The 20,469-nt window shown below is 41.9% G+C and overlaps 1 protein-coding gene across 1 annotated transcript in view; it reads right to left on the bottom strand.

Annotated features, from left to right (window-relative positions):
- Nucleotides 1–19,877, bottom strand: part of LOC132765496 (venom factor-like) — an 83,124-nt gene extending 63,247 nt beyond the window's left edge. Inside the window, exons 1-7 of the mRNA XM_067464015.1 lie at nt 19,807–19,877; nt 18,235–18,427; nt 13,867–14,029; nt 9,743–9,813; nt 7,979–8,064; nt 6,173–6,255; nt 1,460–1,550 (exon numbers count right to left, since the gene is read on the bottom strand). Of these exons, the coding sequence (XP_067320116.1) occupies nt 1,460–1,550; nt 6,173–6,255; nt 7,979–8,064; nt 9,743–9,813; nt 13,867–14,029; nt 18,235–18,427; nt 19,807–19,877 (758 nt within the window). The remainder of the gene's footprint in view (nt 1–1,459; nt 1,551–6,172; nt 6,256–7,978; nt 8,065–9,742; nt 9,814–13,866; nt 14,030–18,234; nt 18,428–19,806) is intronic.
- Between the last annotated feature and the right edge of the window lie 592 nt (nt 19,878–20,469).

The raw sequence follows: 20,469 nt of genomic DNA, 5'->3' as shown, positions 1-20,469 counted from the left end.
TGGTCTTCCAAATGTCTCCTGTTCCGTCTCCCAAGATATCTGTTTTGTTTCAGAGCTGCTGCAGGTTTGCAAAGCCTACAGAGTTAGCAGCCAGAGGCAGGAAAGCCAGTTTGCAGGCCTTCTCTGCAATGATTGGCCTAGAGAGTTTAGAGCCCCATCCTTCCTCTCGGGGAGAGTCTCCATTTTAGAATCTCCCTGCCCTATTCAGTTCTGAAGAAGAAATCTGATGTGCTGGAGGCCAAGAAAGGTAGCTCTGACAAACCACTGCAAAAACAATTGAGAACAATTAAGAATAGAATTAAGAATTGAGAATTAGAGAAGACAATTGAGATAGAAGCTAAATTGAGTCATAGAATAGAATTGAGAATAATTGAGTTATAGACAGGAATTGAGAAGAATTGAGCTATAGTTAGATAGATTATCGGAGAGTCATAGAGTATAAAGAAAAATAGATATTGAGCTTTGAGAATTGAGTTTTATAGAGCTTAGAGAGAGAGAGAGACTGCACTGCTTTTCTCCAAGGCTAGTCTTGAGCCTAGATAGATAGGGAAAGATTTGTTCTTTCTAAAGACAAAGGCCCTGGATTAGGGTGAAGGATTTCTGGACCCTTTGCCACTTGGAAAAGGCTGATTGGTGGAGAAGAGAAAGAAGGAATATCTGTTTGGTTTTATCTATTAACTGTTCTGTTTGCAACCTTGAAAGAACTGTACCAAGTCTGCAAGACTTTGAAATAAATACCCTTTTTTGATGTTCAGAACTTGTTATAGACTAAGTTACTGAGAATCTCAATTTTCTCAAGAAAAGCACCACCAGTTCATCCAGACATAGGAAACAGCACATCATAGTTTTGTTTTTTATAAAAGCGTCTGGGTGTAATGGCACATCTCCCGATGGTTTTCCATGACAGTAGGCATTTGAGCCCCCGGTGGCGCAGTGGGTTAAAGCACTGAGCTGCTGAGCTTGTTGATCGAAAGGTCGCAGGTTCGATTCCGGGGAGCGGCATGAGCTTCCACTGTCAGCCCTAGCTTCTGCCAACCTAGCAGTTCAAAAACATGCAAATGTGAGTAGACCAATAGGTACCGCTCCGGCGGGAAGGTAACGGCGCTCCATGCAGTCATGCCGGCCACATGACCTTGGAGGTGTCTATGGACAACGCTGGCTCTTCGGCTTAGAAATGGAGATGAGCACCCCACCCCAGAGTCAGACATGACTGGACTTAATGTCAGGGGACTACCTTTACCTTTACCTTAGGCATTTTAACTCCAGAGTAACAGTCAATAACTGAAGTCACTATATCACATTCAAAACAACTGTGTTTGACAGGAGAGTTGTACACTGAGGGTATGGTTTTCTCCCTAACCTACCTTCTTACCTGCTGATAAAATTATATGAGGGAGGGAGGGCTACTGCATAACAATGTCGTTTTCCCATACTTTCCCACAACTGCACATACACTCACCTTGCAGTGATATCCACGTGGAAATTTCTGTTGACATTAACCTGATAAAACTTCTCACTTGGTTCGATGTCAACTTTAAAACTTGGGAATACTGGAGGGAAAAAAGAGAGAATAAGAGGAGAGAAAATTTCATGAAAGGAAAGGAGCAATCACCACATGAGATTCTGGACTTTATTGCACAAAGCTGCTATTCCACAGCAATTATGCAATCATGGATAGCAGCTACAACCCAGTATGAGTACCCTAATTATTGTATTTCTTTGCATTCCCACATAGATGTGGTCTTCCCTCATACATCCACATAACCTCATAACCCTGCCCACTTGCACTTCTGCTGCTCTATGATTACATGCCATTTTGCAACTGCAGACATGGTTAATAAAAATATTTAAATGCAAGTGACTTTCAGAAATTGTGAGGAGGATGGGGAAACAAAGGGAGAAGAGGGGACTCATGGCCCTGGCATCACTTCATTGCCAGGATGCCATACAGACACAGAACACCTCCATCTCATCTGGTAAATTATGGGAAAGTGGTACAATGTGCTGCTATTTTCTGTCTATAGCAGGGGGCAGGTTTATTATGGGGAGGAGGTAGACAAGCAAAGGGATAAAACTGGCATCTTGTTTGAATGCTAGTTTGCCTACTAGATTGCATGGACTTTAGTACCATATTTCATTGAATCCAAAGTGCACATTTTCCCATTTAAGGGACCTCAAAAATGAGATGTGCCTTAGATTCAATGATGATCTACATTCATCATTTTTTGCTTTTGGTTTTTTTAAAGACTGTGTTGCATCTGAGAAGAGTGTAGTAGCTCAGCAAGCAGCTGAAGATTTTGCTGACTTTTCTGACATGTCAGAGGACAAGGGGCCTGCTGGGTTACAAAGTGATGAGTCTGTCAATGCTTTTGTTGTTGTTCATTTGTTCAGTCGCTTCCGACTCTTCGTGACCTCATGAACCAGCCCATGCCAGAGTTCTATGTCAGCCGTCATCATCCCCAGCTCCTTCAAGGTCAAGCCAGTCACTTCAAGGATGCCATCCATCCATCTTGCCCTTGGTCTGCCCCTCTTCCTTTTTCCTTCCATTTTCCCAAGCATAATTGTCTTTTCTACTCTTTCCTGTCTTCTCATGATGTAGCCAAAGTACTTCATCTTTGTCTCTACTATCCTTTCCTCCAATGAGCAGTTGGGCTTTATTTCCTGAAGTGTGGACTGGTTGGATCTTCTGGTGGTTCAAGGCACTCTCAGAACTTTCCTCCAACACCACAGTTCAAAAGCATCTATCTTCCTTCGCTCAGCCTTCCCTATGGTCCAGCTCTCACATCCATAGGTGACGACGGGGAACACCATTGCTTTAACTATGCAGATCTTTGTTGCCAGTGTGATGTCTCTCTACTCTTCACTATTTTATTGAGATTGGACATTACTCTCCTCCCAAGAAGTAAGGGTCTCCTGATTTCCTGGCTGCAGTCTGCGTCTGCAGTAATCTTTGCACCTAGAAATACAAAGTCTGTCACTGCCTCCACTTTTTCTCCCTCTATTTGACAATGCTAGGAGAGATGATATTTTGCATTCCTGTGATCATTCCAAAGTAACCAGGAATAGTGAAACAAGTTCTCTTGCAGCCAATGGGGAGTTTTCCCGATTAGCCAGATTACATTTGAGAATGAAGGGAGTGAAAAATGGACTAATTAGATGGTCTGGGAGAATCCGTGATAAGACTTTGAAGCCCAGGTGCATTCGACATGATCCATGGCTACTTGGTCAGGTTTAAATTAAGTGGTGTTGGCTTTACGCTCCTCAGAGGGGACAACATTGCCAAAGGATAGCTGTCTCTGCTCTCAAGTTCATGTTTCCAGTATCCTCAAGCTTCCTGTTCAAGTTCATGTCTATGTTTCCTTGAAGGGTTTACCTTGGAAAAGTTCCTGTTGCAGCCCTTGACTTTAAGTACTTTGACCTTTTTGAACTATTGCTACTTTTGTATTTGCTATTCTCATGACCTTTTTGGAATTACCTTTTCTCCTTTTTGCCTGCTTTCTTCAATAAACATCCTTAGATAGAACTATTGGTCTCATGTGTGGTGCTGAGTGAAAAGGTGTTCCATTGCCAGAGTGCAACAAGGAGAGGAGGAGGAAGAGCTCCAGCCCCAAATGGCTGTGAGTTTGGATTTTTGTTTTTTAAAAAACTATCTTACCATTGACAGAGGAAGATGAGGAGGAGGAGGAAGGGCTCCAGGCTCAACAGCTTTGCAACCATTTTGTCCTTAGCCTCAGCCAGATGCCGTTTATCATCTGACTGAGCTAAGTGCCACTTCCTGCTTCTGTTGCTCATGTAGACATGATAACCTTCAGGTTTCTTCACATTCCCTCCTCACCCTCCAGGAAAGATTCCACAACAAAGCCATATTGATACCCCACTTAGGCAGAAAAAACGAAATGCAAAGATACAGAATGGAGGACAATGCCTGACTTGAGAGCAGTAAGTGTGAAAAAGATCTTGGAGTCCTCGTGGACAACAAGTTAAACATGAGCCAACAATGTGATGTGGTGGCAAAAAAAGCCAATGGGATTTTGGCCTGCATCAAGAGGAGCATAGTGTCTAGATCTAGGGAAGTAATGCTACCCCTCTATTCTGTTTTGGTTAAACCACACCTGGAATATTGTGTCCAATTCTGGGCACCACAATTCAAGAGAGATATTGACAAGCTGGAATGTGTCCAGAGGAGGGCGACTAAAATGACCAAGGGTCTGGAGAACAAGCCCTATGAGGAACGGCTTAAGGAGCTGGGCATGTTTAGCCTGAAGAAGAGAAGGATGAGAGGAGATATGATAGCCATGCATAAATATGTGAGGGGAATATGTCATAGGGAGGAGGGAGCGAGCTTGTTTACTGCTTCCATGGAGATTAGGACAAGGAACAATGGCTTCAAACTACAAGAAAGGAAATTCCATCTGAACATGAGGAAGAACTTCCTGACCGTGAGAGCCGTTCAGCAGTGGAACTCTCTGCCCCAGAGTGTGGCAGAGGCTCCTTCTTTGGAAGCTTTTAAACAGAGACTGGATAGCCATCTGTCAGGGGTGATTTGAATGCAATTTTCCTGCTTCTTGGCAGGGGGTTGGACTGAATGGCCCATGAGGTCTCTTCCAACTCTTTGGTTCTATGATTCTTTGAAACAAGCAAGCAAAAAGATATTGAACATAACCATTATTTTTTCTTCTTCTAAAACTGAAGCTTCAAAACTTCAGTTTTGAAGCGACATTTGATGGTGTCTTAGATTCTGTGAAATATAATATACAGTATAAGCCATCCTTAGAGAGCTTTTGCTCTGAAATATTTGAAATAAACTAGGAATAGCAATGGGTCTTGAACATACCAGCATGATTACCTTCATTATCATACTTCTCTGCATTCATGCATAGATGTGGTCTTGCACTCCTATTTCTGCATAACCTCATAATCCCACCTAGCTGCATTTCAATTCTTTTACAGCAATTTTACAATTGCAGATAAGGGTGATAAAAAAATCAAATACAAGTGAAAAACAAAACTTACTGCCCCAGGATTAGTGAGGGGTATGCCAGGAAGAGGAGAATTACAACCTCTGACATTACTTTAGCATCCAGTTGCTGGCACAGAAGCAAAACCAGGTGATGAAGAAGTGGCTCAATTTGCAGATGTTAATGGGTTTATTGTTGAAGGCTTTTATGGTTGGAATCACTGGGTTGTTGTAAGTTTTTTTGGGCTGAATGGCCACGTTCCAGAAGCATTGTCTCCTGATGTTTCTCCTGCATCTATGGCAGGCATCCTCAGAAGTTGTGAGGTCTATTGGAAACTGTGGACAAGTTACATAGGGACCACCAAACACAGCATTGCCCAAACACGAATCAAGGAACATGAAAGGCACTGCAGACTACTTCAACCAGAGAAGTCAGCCATAGCAGAACTCCTGATGAACCAACCTGGACACAGCATATTATTTGAGGACACAGAAATGCTGGACCACTTTAACAACTACTATGTCAGGCTACACAGAGAAATCCACAAGCATGTGGATAATTTTAACAGAGAAGGAGAAACCATGAAAATGAACAAAATCTGGCTACTAATATTTAAAAATCTCTAAAACCATAACAGTAAACAAAGAAAAACATTCAAAACATGGGAACCCCAGACAAGAAACAATCGGGGACAGCTAATCACCTCAACAAAGGATTCCCTCAGGCAGTAAGAAGCCAGACCTTGAAAACTGCTAGGCCATTAAATGCTAATCAAGGTGGCTAACTGAAACATTTGCACCTACTTCCAACAGACAAGAGTTTTTTCTCCCAACCTGGGCAGTCCACAGATAAATAAACCTCATTTTCCTAGTTTCCAACAGATTTCACAACCTCCGAGGATGCGTGCCATAAATGCAGACAAAACGTCAGGAAGGAATACTTCTGGAACATGGCCATACAGCCTGAAAAACTTACAACAACCCATTGATGGGTTTTCCTTTCAGCAGTAGGGATCGGGTTTACCTCGCCTGAATGCCAGTTTTCCTCCTGGATTGCATGGGACTTTATTATATAAACCACCTTGAGAGAATTGTTGCTCTGAAACATTTTAAATTAGTCATTCTGAAATAGGACAGAATAAATCAGAGGACTGAGGAGAAGACAAAACCATGGATCAGACAAGAAGGCTTAATAGAAAAGGCTGTTCTTCCTACCGTATTCTTTGACATCAAATGGTGTTCTGAAGGTCTCCTGCGGGGAATCTCGATATTTAGTCACAACATTCCAGGTTCCCAAACTAGAGAAGGGAAATGGAAGGATTTGTTACTGCTTCTGTTTTATCAATCCATGACAACAAGTGTGAAATGCCAACCATGAGTACATGTCCTTCCTAGCACTTAGAACAGTGGTTCTCAACCTTCCTAATGCGGTGACCCCTTAATACAGTTCCTCATGTTGTGGTGAACCCCAACCATAAAATTATTTTCATTGTTACTTCATAACTGGAATTTTGCTCTTGTTATGAATCGTAACGTCAATATCTGATATGCCGGTTATATTTTCATTCATTGAACCAAATTCAGCACAAATGCCCGATAGGCCCAAATATGAATACTGGTAGGGTTGGGAGCAGGGAGGAGAGATTTTGGCATTTGGGAGTTGTAGTTGATGGAATTTATAGTTCACCTACAATCAAAGAGCATTCTGAACACCACTAATGATGAAATTGAACTAAACTTGGCAAACAGAACTCCCATTACTAATAGAAAATACTGGAAGGATTTGATGGGCATTGAGTTTTGGAGTTGTAGTTCACCTACATCCAGAGAGCACTGTGGACTCAAACAATGATCAATCTGGACCAAACATGGCATGAATGCTCAATATGGCCAAACGTGAACAGCGGTGGAGTTTGGTGAAAATAGACTTTGACATTTGGGAGCTATAGTTGCTGGGATTTACAGTTCACCTGCAATTAAAGAGCATTCTGAATCCCACCCATGATAGAATTGAGCCAAACTTACCAAACAGAAGCCCCATGGTCAGCAGAAGTTCTTTGGTGACCTGTCTGACACCCCCCTTGCGTCCCGCTCAGGGGTCCCGACGATGGCAAAAGCGTGAGGCGGGTGAGGGGCCTTTGCATGAGGTCAGGCCTTGCACCGAGATCCCGTCACCCGCCTTGCGGCCTTGCAAAATGGCGAAAGTGCAAGGTTGGCAAGGGGCCTTTGTGCGAAGTCAGGCCTCGTGCCGAGATCCCCTCACCCGCCTCGCAGCCTCGCCAAATGGCGAAAGTGCAAGGTGGGCAAGGGGCCTTTGCGCAAAATCAGGCCTCGCACCGAGATCCCCTCACCCGCATCGCGGCCTCGCCGAAAACGGGAGGCGGGCAATGGGCCTTTGTGCGAGGTCAGGCCTTGCATGAAGGAGCTCTCATGTGGCCCACGCCCTTGGGGCAGGGCCAATGGAGGCGGCCTTGTGACCCCTCCAAAATGGCCAGGTGACCCCCCCGGGGGTCGGAACCCCCAGGTTGAGAACCACTGACTTAGAAGGTCAAAATGAACATGCATATACTTTATTACCTTTAACCCTCATATGCAAGGAGGAAATAGTCTTGTAAGAGAATATTTCATCTCAAAGTTTTATGACTTGGATATGAAGAAACTGAAATCTGGTCTCCTAACCCTGCATTCAAATTCCCACTTGCCCATAGTGGAAATTTCTTCATTTTCACTGTTCACCTACCTTACCTCATGTTTTTTTAAATTTTTTAAAAAATGAAGTACTTTCTCTTATGTACTACCCCAATTTTGAAGAGAGAGAAAAAATGGAATAGAATGCATTTAATAATTTCAGCAATAAAGTATGTGAGATTGCTGATATTATTCATATTTCAATTTAAATAAACTTTATTCCAGATATATATATGGTAAAGGATACAATATATATTAATAAGCTTGCTTCACTAATTGCTGTTTCAGCTCAGCTTCTGTACATTCTTCTTGTAGAGCAATTTGCATAATTACCTGACAGTTTCGGGTAGATGAAATGAGTGGGTGAGCGCTGATGCAGGATTGAGTATATTCTGGCTGACAATAACGCCTTCTGGTGTCTAAAAGGAGAAATATGTTTATGAGGGTGTTCAAAAGACACAAAATCCCTGGATGTATTTGATATACAGGTTAAGCTTCCTTGTTCTGGAAATCCAAAACCTGAATTTAAAAAAAAAAACCTGAAGGGTTTTTTTTTGCTTTCACCAACACTTATGCCCTTGAGGAAAGTGGGCTAGCTGCACATCCAGTGCCCACTGATTTTTTCCTCAAGAAATTATCATTCTATCATGGTCAGAAATTTGGTAGCTCCCCTCTCCTTCTGCTTGGATAATAGTGGCGCATTGAACAGCAGGAGCTCTGGAAATTGGGCATGTGGAATGGACAGCTTTCCAACATTACTAAAGCCCATGGCAGCTGGATGCGTTTGGTCTTTTCCTCCCCTGACGTCTACATTTTACAGGGTTTTTGTCTGAGTCAAGCCACAGGACTTAGTTTTCCTCTACTCCTTCTCTTTCCCACATCAAACTTCTGAAAGTGGTGGAGTGAGAACTTCTTGAGGAAAAACTCAGTGGGTTCTGAATGTGTAGCTATTCCCCTTTCCCCTCTATCCTTTTCATTATATATATATGCAACTCCAAGCAATCCAAAAACCAAAAACATCAAATATCTAAATATCTAAATATCAGAAAACTCTATTTTGTATCATAAAGCCTTCTGCTGGATATAGACTGTGAACCATCAGGGTGTGTAGACCAAAAATGGTGCAGCAGGTCAGAGCATTGAATATAAACCAGCAATAGGTGAATTTAAATTCTAGTTTAGCCATAAAGCTCACTGGATGGACCTGGGCTAAACACTCAGATTGAATTGTTTTAAGGAGAAAAGAATTTATGCCACTCTGAGCTCCTAGAGGGAACAACACTATATACATTTAAGAAATAGATTTTCTTTGTTAAGGTTTAGTGTAACTGTTTCAATCTCTGGTTGCTAGTGGTATTGGCCAACATTTCCACCTTTCTGTGAAGTTTTGGTACATGAAATGAAAAAGACGAAAAATACACAGAAAGAAAAATAAGGCTGGCAGAAAGTGCAGACTCTACAGAGCCTACTATAATTTGGCTAATTCCCAAGACTGGGGCTCGATCTACACTGCCATATAAAATCCAGATTATCTTCTTTGAATTGGATTATATGACAGTGTAGACTCATCCTGTTCAAAGCAGCTAAAGTGGATTATCTGATTTGATAATCTGGATTATATGGCAGTGTGGATCCAGCCTGAATGTCAGAAAACCAGTTGGGAGGAAGAAGAGGATTTATCCAAGTGCTAGCCCATTTTACGGGGTGGGTGGGGGTGGATATGGAGCTGAAGGAGGAAATTTTTTATTCATTTTTGCTGGTTATTTTCTTTCTCCACTTCCCATGTCATAAATGATGGCTGTTTCAAGAACAGTGGCATGGGTGGGGGAAATAAAAGGAAAACAGAAAATGGTTTAACTCCTTCAACTCCCCCCTTGAAATGGACTATCCCTTTCTGTCTAGGCCCCTTTGTGGCTTTTATCTGGATAAAGGAACAGTATCTTTATCCCATTCATTCCACATTCCCCCCCCCCCCCCAATCTTTATACAACATGGTCTGATTTGTTCTTCCATTATCGTAATATTCTTAAATGAATTTTAAGGAAGAATCATTAACTACTTCCATCCACATTGCACACTTGTGCATAATATTCTCACCTCAAGTTGAACAATCACATTTTTGTCCAAACGTTCCATGCCATGACCCATAGAGAAGACACGATAGCGCACTGAGGGGAAAAAAGAAGAGTGAAGGGGCATTATTTATTTGTGACCAGCCACACGTTGGAATCCTAGAAAATAATTTAACACATCCTGTTCCCGTGTAAATGTTACGTTTTGGATTTCACCTCCCAAAATCCCAAGATCATCCACTAATGGAAAAGTGTGGCATGTCTGCAGCTCTATGTCCTTCTGGGGCCCCTTCTACGCTGCAATATAACATCCAGATTATATCCTCTAACTTGGATTATATGACAGTGTAGAAGGAGCCTGCTGCACCTCAGCTGGGGTACACCTTGCTCAAACACTCACCAGGAAGCCCTTTGTATGTGTATGTGTATGTATGTATATGAATATACATACATATATATGTGTGTGTGTGTGTGTGTGTGTATGCATATATGGCTATGGATATAGATATGGGTATAGATACAGATTTTTCACCTTTTATATTGAATAAGTAATATTTTAGAAATAAAAATAAATATAGTGGAGGGAAAAATACAAATCTATATATATAAATTTGTTAGGGGCATCCAACGAGGAAACAAAACTCAAAAACCCCCCAACGAAACTTAACCAAAATTCCCATGCCCATAACACAACCCACAAGGTACAAACATATCTACTCAAAATGAAAAACAACACAACAACACACTCACAAAACGGCAAAACAACTGAGCATGCGCATTGGCGCCCAGCTGCAAGTTCCCTGGCGCGCGCACATGGCCTTCCGGCCAATGTTCCCTCTGCGGAAACCATGCCCACTCCAAGCCCCGCCGCGCCGCTTCCCACACACACCCCCCCTACCGCACACACACACATGCAACCCCACGCTCCATCACTCCCCCCGCCACCGCACACACACACGCAACCCCACTCCCCCCGCCGCCACACACACACACGCAACCCCACGCTCCATCACTCCCCCCACCGCCGCACACACACGCAACCCCACTCCCCCGCCGCCGCACGCACACACACGCAACCCCACGCTCCATGACTCCCCTCGCTGCCGCACACACACACACAACCCCACGCTCCATCACTCCCCTGCCCCAATCTTACCTCCTTTTACTTCACGCCACCTCCAAACCCCACCCCGCCCCTTCCCGCCCTGTCAAAATTTAGGAAAGACAGGAAGGAAGGAAAGAAGGAAGAAAGAGAAAGGGAGGTAAAGAAAAAGGGGGAAGGAAGGAAAGTTAGAGGAAGAAGAAAAGGAAAGAAAAGGAAAGATGGAAGGAAAGAAAAGAGAGACAGCAGAAGAGAACAAAAAAGGGGGAAGGAAGGAAAGAGATAGAGAAAGAAGAGGAGAAGGAAAGATGGGAAGGAAGGAAGGAAGGAAGGAGGGAGGGAGGGAGGGAGGGAAAGAAGGAGAGAAAGAGGGAAGATTGGCCACAGCAACACGTGGCAGGTAAAGGTTGTTATTTCTATTATTATTATTATTATGCTATTGTTCCTCTGAGACCCTTTTAGGGGGAATAGGAGAGGTGTCAAGTCCCAGAGGCAATGCATTGCATTATTGTTATTGTTATGATGGTGGTGAAATAAAAGGAAATAAAAAGTGAAAGAAGGAAGCAAACAGGGAGGGAATGAAGGAAAGAGAGAAGGATGAAACCAAGTAGTGAAAGAAGGAAAGAAAGAAAGAGGTAGAGAAGGAAGAAAGGAGAGAAAGGGGGAGGAAAAGGGGGAAGGAATAGGTAGGTACCTCTCTTTCATAATAGTCCAGATATCTACCTCAACTTTGATAAGTTTTACTATAGGCCACAGCAACGCGTGGCAGGGCACAGCTAGTTTAGTATAGAATCCTTGGGAGGTTGTGGTTTGGCTGCTGGTCGGGAGTGAATCCGCCCCTTTCCCCACTAAAAGGCTATGATTAAGCCATGTCCTGGACAATAAGCTCCAGGGCTCAGTGGGAGAGGGGAAGGGGAAGAAAAAAGGGGGAGGGATATTGGGGAAGGAGGGGGAGAAAGGGAAGGAGGGGAGGAGGATAACACACCAGGGTGATCTTCTTAACAGGGACCAACAAAGAAACAGAAGAATGCAAACAAATGCTGGATTGAGTTTAGCTGATATCGTTCAACTGTCACCATCTTTGATCATGCCAGAAAAGGAGGAGGATTACAAACCAGATTCTTAAAACCAAGAGGAACATATTTTTTGGCAAGAAACTCACCAATCATAAGAAGGTTTAAATGAACTGAAATTAAAAGAAACTATAATATATGAAAAAGCTATGGGCACTTTGAAAGCAAAAAGAGTAGCAATTATAATTAAGAATAATAGTGACGAGGGGACGAGGGACAGGGTCTTCTCCGTGGTGGCCCCCGACTCTGGAACTCTCTCCCCAAGGACATCAGACAAGCCCCAACATTGGCAGTCTTTAGGAAGAGCTTGAAGACGTGATTGTTCCAGTATGCCTTCCCAGAATAGGAAACTCCTAGCATCATGTCCCAAATGCACTTTACTAGAGATTTAAGATTGTCTGCACACCGCACCTATCTCCAAAAACCTATCCATCTCACCTGTCATGCTCAGCATTTTTAAAAATTTTAATCATTACATTGGCCCGGCCTTAGTTTTAAATGTGTCATGGTGTTATTGTCTAATGTTAATTGCTATTGTTTTAATGTTTATTGCCTGTTTTATGAGTTTATTTATTGTTGTATTTGTTATGCTGTTGTTTTTTTATGTGTTGGGCCTCGGCCTCTTGTAAGCCGCACCGAGTCCTTCGGGAGATGTTAGCGAGGTATAAATAAAGGTTTATTATTATTATTATTATTAGTGGATTTAGCATTATACAAACAAAAAAGGATGAAATGGGAAGATATGTGACAATTCAGGGGTCTATGGGAGGGGAGGATTATACCTTGGTTCATGTTTATGCACCAAATACAAAACAAATAATTTTATGTATTGATTTTTAAAAAGAAGAAGAAATTAAAAAAGGGTATGTAATATTAGGAGAAGACTTCAATGGAATTATGGATTAAAAACTGTATAAATCCCACCCTACACAAGAAAAGGGGGAAAGGAATATAACAGAACTTAATAAAGTAATAACTAAAGAGGGATTGATAGATGTTTGGAGAATGATAAAGGGTTATGAAAGAAGATTTACCTTACACTTCTCAGTGCACAATAATAACCCAAGAATAGATTATTATTTTTGTTTCAAAAGCTTTAATTTTGAAAACTCAAGATGCTGAAAAAAGATTATAAAAACCTCAGACCATGCACCAATTAGTATTATAATACATTTTTTTAAAAAATTACAGATTACCTAAAAGATGGGGAATCAATAATAAAGTATTAGAAGATAAAAAATATCACGAAAAATAGAAAAAGAATTAGAGGAAATTTGAGAGATAAATGATAATAACCAATGTTCTGTCGCAATAGTATGGGATACAATGAAGGCAGTGGCTAGGGGACTCTTCATTAAAGAATATTAAAATTTTAAAAGCAACAGGAGGCAGAAGAAAAGAAATTAGAGGTGGAAATCAAGGCATTAGAGAGAAGATATACAACAGAACAAGATAGAATGAGTTGTGCAGTGTGCAGGAATTATGGGAGTTGGAGTACTAAAGAAGTACCAAAGATCCAGAAGACAACACTGTGAGAACCACTGGTGTAGTAGACAGATTTTCAGCAGGTTCAGTTTGTTAGGGAAGTTTTACATTTTGAAATACTTCTTCCATATAATGTTTAAAGGGACAGGAGCCCTATCTCTTTTTTATGTGGCCATCCAATGTAGTGCTGATTTTCCTTAGAAAAGAGGCAACCTTTTTTATTCATCTCTGAAGAGGATGAGAAAAAAGACCTCAGTCTCTAGATCCAGCTCTAAGGCAGGTATCTCATGAGAGAAAAGATCTAGCAATAAAATCAATGACAAATCCCAGTGATCCTTTCCATACCCCCTTTGGCATCCCAAGTGAAACCAACAGGAGGTTTTAATAGTTATACTCAAAATAATAACAATATTTAAAACATAGAACAAAGATTAAAACACCAATATTACTAAAATTCAGAGATTAAAATTGACTTGGGAAGGCTTCTACCTGATGACCCAGGCTTGTAGATGGTTTTGTCGGTCTGGGTGAAGATGTAGCCACTTTGGAAGGAGGCCAGAACCACCTTCTCAAGTGTGAAATGAGGACAAGAAGCCTGGACAATAACATACTGGTTTTTCTTGGAATCCTTCTTTAGGTCTTTTGCAGGAACCTGTTTGGAAAAAAATCAGGAATTAGAAAATGAATTCCTCCTATCCTTTGTTTAGCAGATAAACATTGCTATAGATGTTATGTACCATCCACAACAATAAATTCCATTCTACAGTTAGGCAAGGCAAGATGTTCCCATTTTTTTTTAAAAAAAATCATGCAATGCTCAGTTTGATAATAAATAAATAAATAAATAAATAAATAATAATACTTGATTTATATACCGCTCCATCTCCCCGGGGGGACTCAGAGCGGTTCCCAGGTAACATCACAAAACATACAAAGTAAAAAAAAAACATAACCATAAGATTAACAAAACAAAATATAAGCATAAAAACCATAACACACATATATTAAAGGTAATCCTGCCTGTTCAAGTCAATTTGAATATTTAAAAGGCCGGGCCAAGATTTGTGCAAGCCCAAAAATTCTAGGGGGCCCGGGAATTAAGTGCAATGCTATGGCAGGCAACAATAATATTAGGTACGGGTCTGTGGCTGTTCATTCCGGGGCCGATTAGAGGAAAGAATCTGGGTAATTGGTAGGAAGAATAAGGCCATATTCGACAATGTGTAGGGCTGAGTTAAAACTGGTCATTTTCAAAGGCTTGTTGAAACTACCAGGTCTTCAAGCTCTTACGAAAGGAGGGGAGGGATGGGGCCTGTCTTATTTCCCTTGGAAGGGCATTCCAGAGGCGGGGGACCACCACCGAGAAGGCCCTCTCTCTCGTCCCTGCCAACCGTGCTTGAGACGGTAGAGAAGGGCCTCCCCGGAAGATCTTAGAGCTCGTGCCGGTTCATAGAAGGAGATGCGATCGCGGAGATAGGCGGGGCCTGAACCGTTTAGGGCTTTATAGGTCATGACCTGCATCTTGAATTTGGCTCGCCAACTTATCGTAATCTCGATCCTATCTTGGTTCCTCCTGTATCAATCCAAATCCAGTCCAATCTGCCATAGCTTGCATTTATTATATTTTACCTACATCATATACTAACTTCCATTAAAGTCCACATTAAACTGTTGCATAGTTTCGCTGTATTCAGGTCAAGTTAAAAATGTAATACAATTGTCTGGTTGATACTGACACGATAAATAAATAAGTTATTAAGTAAATAGCCTTAATACTAAAAGTAAACAAAGATACAGCTAGACTGGTCGTGCTAGTTCAAAGCTCTTCTTTCACTTCCTCCTTTCCTAGGAGGGATTTCTTATTCAGAAAAGACCTTAAACTTAAAGGTAAACAGAGATAAAGCCAGGATAATTTTGTATTAGTTCTGGAATTGCTAAAGCACTCTTCTTCTGTGACCTCTTCTCATTGGAGTGATTTCTTCTCTCCTGTCTTGGTAAAATACTTGTTACTACTTTGCCTGTGAATCTGAAGGCCCATCTTGGAGCTAAGTGAATATCACACCTCCAGGGAAAAATATTTTATAGAAGCTGGGAAGTGAAACTGTGAATATAATATATGGTTAAGGAAGTCATACTATAATTGTATTTACCTTTCCTACAACTGAAGTTTGCTGCATAAGTGTTTCCCTCTTTTCTTTCCCATTTAGTTGTAGCCCAAGAATTAACAAAAAACAAACAAACAAAAAAACCAATGCTAGGCATGTCCTACTGTATAGTTTAATGAAAGGAGGAACTTCCATGGGGAGTTGACACTGGCAGGTAAATCTGACTAGTTATGGAGGTGGCTACACACACCCTGTCAAATGCGCTACAGTAGCCGGTTGATGTCCGGATGGTCCAGTAGTGCCAAGATTGCATCAGCCTTGTTGGACTGTCACCTCACCATTCGTGTCATATGTCAAGATTATCATTTACACAGAACTGCATGTGAGCCATCATGGGTGCCTCATTCTAATATCAGCAGAAGTGCTTGTTACCCTCAGCAATATGTCCCTAAATGCACTTTATCACTGATTTAGGATTGTCTGTGCGCCCCATCTCTACCTGAAAACTCTATCCCAGTTATATCCTAACTTGTCCATGCCCAGCATTATTTTTTAAAATTTTAAATTATTACATCTGGCCCAGCCATAGATTTAGGAGCCCCCGGTGGCGCAGTGGGTTAAAGCACTGTGCCGGCAGGACTGAAGACCGACAGGTCGCAGGTTCGAATCCGGGGAGAGGCGGATGAACTCCCTCTATCAACTCCAGCTCCTCATGCGGGGACATTAGAGAAGCCTCCCACAAGGATGATAAAACATCAAAAATCATCCAGGCGTCCCCTGGGCAACGTCCTTGCAGACGGCCAATTCTCTCACAACAGGAGCGGTTGCTTCTGACACGACAAAAAAAAAAAGGCATAGGTTTTAAATGCTTGTTGTTATTGTTACTGTTTATTGTTTACTTTTGTTTATGAGATTTATTTTAATCTTTTGTATTGATTGTTTTCTTATTGCTTTTATTGTTGATGTACTTTGGGTTCGGCCTCATATAAGCCGCACCAAGTCCCTTGGGGAGATGGTAGCGGTGTATAAATAAAGTTTTATTTTATTGTTTTATTATTATGTGATTTCAGCTCTCCTTAATCACGGGGTTTGGAAACTCGGTGCACCCCAGCTATTACAGAAGGCCAGATCATGACATTAACAGGTAGAAGGCAAAATGGAGATCTTTATTCTCAATGGCTAGAGAGGATGCCTGCTGACAGGCCCGTAGCCAGGATTTTGATTCGGGGTGGGGGTGGGGGGTGGGGGCTGAGTCTGAGTGAAAGAGGGTCTACCCTAGCAAACCTTTTGTATTGTTACCCCAATACCCCCATGCATATGAGATATATTGAGCATGGTGATCAGATCATGATATGAATAAACATAACAGTTTAAATAATGTACCAGTAAGGCCTTCTCGCAGACCACCATGAGAATTTCAGGGGGAGCTGAAGCCCCCAAAGCCCCCCCCCCCCCCGGCTACATGCCTGCCTGCTGAGTAAGCACTCAATGTACTGAGTGTACATATCCCATTTGTGTGTGTAGTTTATCAATGATTTGTCATTGATAAACTTTTGTTTTTCAAAAAGTTTCTTACAAATTTGTGCTTTTTGCTGTAGGAATCAGTTGTTTATCCCACATAAGGGAATTTTTTGATTTAGAGATTTGCATTGTGAATCTCTGTCAAGTATACTTTGTACAAACTTGTCATTATTCTGTTTGAAGTTTTGCTGGTTCTGCCTCTCATGGGGCATGGGAAGGAAAAATATGGATATATTTGAGACAATTGATAGTTACTAATAATGGCAGTTTCCCCAGCCTTGGGAGGAAAATGGTGAAACCATTTATGTTAGCCAGCCTGAATGAGTTCTCAGGAAGAGGACAAAGGAGAATGTTGGACAACTTCCTGATCTCTAGTTTGACTCCATTGTTAGGTGTGTGGTGGGATTGTTAGGGAATTACAGTGATTTTCTCAGGGTGAGGTAGAGGCAAGCGCAAGGTGAGTTCATATTCTGGGAAATTTCCAAGGAATCTCATAGAAAGGTTACTTTTTAGGGCAATTAGAAATGACCATGTGGCTGGCTATATTTTCCAATGAACCCACATCTTACAATTCATATATTTTATATAATTCATATTGTTGAGTGGCCTGATTTCTCAATATGATGATGGAGGGGTCAGTATCTCCTCTTTTTACCTGGTCATGTAAGTGCCTCTGTTTATGTCAGAGCTGACTTGGAGTGACAACATGACCATGATCCCTCCATTTTTTTGCACTGATTAGCATGAAGAAACAAAAGAGATTATGGCAGTGGTTCTCAACCTGTGGGTCCCCAGGTGTTCTGGCCTACAATTCCCAGAAATCTCAGCCAGTTTACCAGCTGTTAGGAGTTCTGGGAGTTGAAGGCCAAAACATCTGGGGACCCACAAGTTGAGAACCACTGGATTATGGTATCCCATGTCAACAGCAGAGCACTCCTAATTGGAACTGATCCAGCTGTCCACAGTGCCCCTAATCTGAGGGATACTCTGGAGTTTCAATAAAACTCTGGAATATCCTCCAACTGACTGAAGTGGGGAAAAGGCAGTTTAATTTAGGATAACTTGTGATACTCACCAGATGTAGAACGTCATGAAGACAGCCATGAACATTTCAGAGTGACTCTGGGTTTTCATGCAAAAGTAGACTCTCCTTCAGATAAGTGTATTGGAGTACAGCCTGACTTTGTGTATGCACAAAATGTACCTTCTGTAACCATCCCTACATACCCACCTTTATGAGAGGAGTCACCATCATGCCATTAGCTGGATTCATGGTAGCTTTGATCTGGTACAAGCTATCCCTCTTCTGTGGGAAATTATGGACAGAGACGGTCACCTCTGTGGCAGTATTGAGCCCATGAGCCTCCACCACAATCTGCTCTTTGCTTTCCACCCACAGGACACTAGGAACAGCCATGGTGTAGCTACAAAGGAGGAAAAGATCACACACTGGGTTTGTTTGCAGTAGATCAATGACAGAGTACTGCATTTTTGGAATGCTGCACCTTTGGAAAACTCACAAAACAATTTAAATATAGCTTAAAATTTACATAAAGATATGCAAACCAAATTCCCTGTCTCCTCCATATTGCCCTTCTTTAAGCTCCTAGTTGTTCTGCTGTTTTCCTTCTGTCATCCCACCATTGATCACTTCCATCTCTCTTTTCTACAGCAGAGTGGGAAATTGCACAGCTCTTCTAATAGTGAACTGCAACCCGCAAGGCCTCCAAGTGGTATATTCTCTACCTAAGAAACTCTGCTTATTGGAGGGAAGGATATTAGAGGCAAAGATTTGGCCACACAATGAGAAGACAGGAAAGCTTAGAGAAGACAATAATGCTGGGGGAAATGGAAGGAAAAAGAAAGAGGGGCCAACCAAGGACAAGATGGAGGGATGGTATCCTTGAAGTAACTGGCTTGACTGAAGGAGCTGTGGGTGGCCACGGCCAACAGGTAGCTTTGGCATGGGCTGGTCCATGAGGTCCCGAAGAATCGGAAGCGACTGAATGAATAAACAACAACAAGAAACCCTATCCATTTCCTGGGGTCCCCATAATGGACGCCATCAATTGCTTGAATTCACATCTTGGGATTTGGTGGGAAACCAGCACATTTGGCAGATAGTGCCAAACCAGCCCTAGAAAGAGAGTCTTAAACAAGCTACCTATCTGACCGCATCTCTGCCTATGAACCCACCAGGACTTTGAGATCTTCCGGGGAGACCCTGCTCTCAATCTCGCCTACTTCTCAAGCTCGGTTGGCGGGGACGAGAGATAGGGCCTTCTCGGTGGTGGCTCCTCGGCTGTGGAACGCCCTTCCTACGGACATTAGACTAGCACCATCTCTAATGGTATTACGCAAAAAGGTGAAGACCTGGATGTTTGTGCAGGCGTTTGAGTAATTTAGTTCAATCTGGTAATGGAACATAGGAATGGAACAATGGACGACGAACCTGGACTACGCTTGGATGATGAGAAGATTGGGTATGGTTGTTTTTTGTAATAATTGTGCATTGTAATTGCTTATTGGTAATTTATGGATAATGTGTTAAGTCAATTGTTATATGTTGTATGGAACCACTGCTGTTTCTACTATTTTTACTGTTTGTGAACCGCTGTGAGTCGCCTTCGGGCTTGAGATACAGCGGTATATAAGCAAAGTAAATAAATAAATAAATAAACATGATGGTTCTTCATACTGTATAACTTTAGAGAGAAAACAACAGAATAACATGTCATCCTGAACAATGATCTGGTTATGTTTGGGGGGGGGGGGTGGTTTGCTGAAATTATTATGTACTTACAGTTGACTGTAGGAAGAAGTCGGGAAACAGACCAGGAGGGTAGTCACCAAGCAGAGCAAGGATTCCTTCATTGTGAACAGGAGGGCAGGTAGCAAAGGTAGCAGTCACCCCAGTATTTATTATAAGAGCACATTATTCAGCCTATCCCTTTTGCAAGAGCTTAATGTTTAATCAGCATATGGGGAGGAGTTTGAGCTACGTGGGAATTTCAGAAAAACCATTAGATCTGTCAAGACGTATAAGGAATGCTTTGTCCTTTTTAAAATCCTCTGCTAATCAATATCTTCTCTTCCGAAGAGATAGAGCCATTGGCATGAACCTGATATATTTTAGCTTGAAGAAATCTATAGAAGTGCTCATAGAAAACTGCAGCACCGGGTTGAGGGTACAAGAAGTTGATGCAATGGTTATCATAGTAGTTCTTTTTGTCCCTGTGTGTAAGTCATTGAACATTGCATTCAGGATTCTGGCCCAGAATTTTTGCCACCTTTTATTCCTTCTTTTTATCTGTACTTAAAGAAGTTTGTCTGTCATTCATTGAAGCTTCTCTTTAGTTTTTGCTGCAGACAGTGTCTTTTTGCATTCATCTTCTGGCTCTGGTCAATTAGGCTTGAAAATGCAAATCTATTTTTTTACATTATCTTTAAATTCTATAGGGATGGA

Source organism: Anolis sagrei, chromosome 2, assembly GCF_037176765.1.
Source record: "Anolis sagrei isolate rAnoSag1 chromosome 2, rAnoSag1.mat, whole genome shotgun sequence".
Lineage (NCBI taxonomy): Eukaryota > Metazoa > Chordata > Lepidosauria > Squamata > Dactyloidae > Anolis > Anolis sagrei.
Note: the sequence above shows the minus strand (reverse complement) of the source record. Positions and strands in the feature narration are given on the sequence as shown.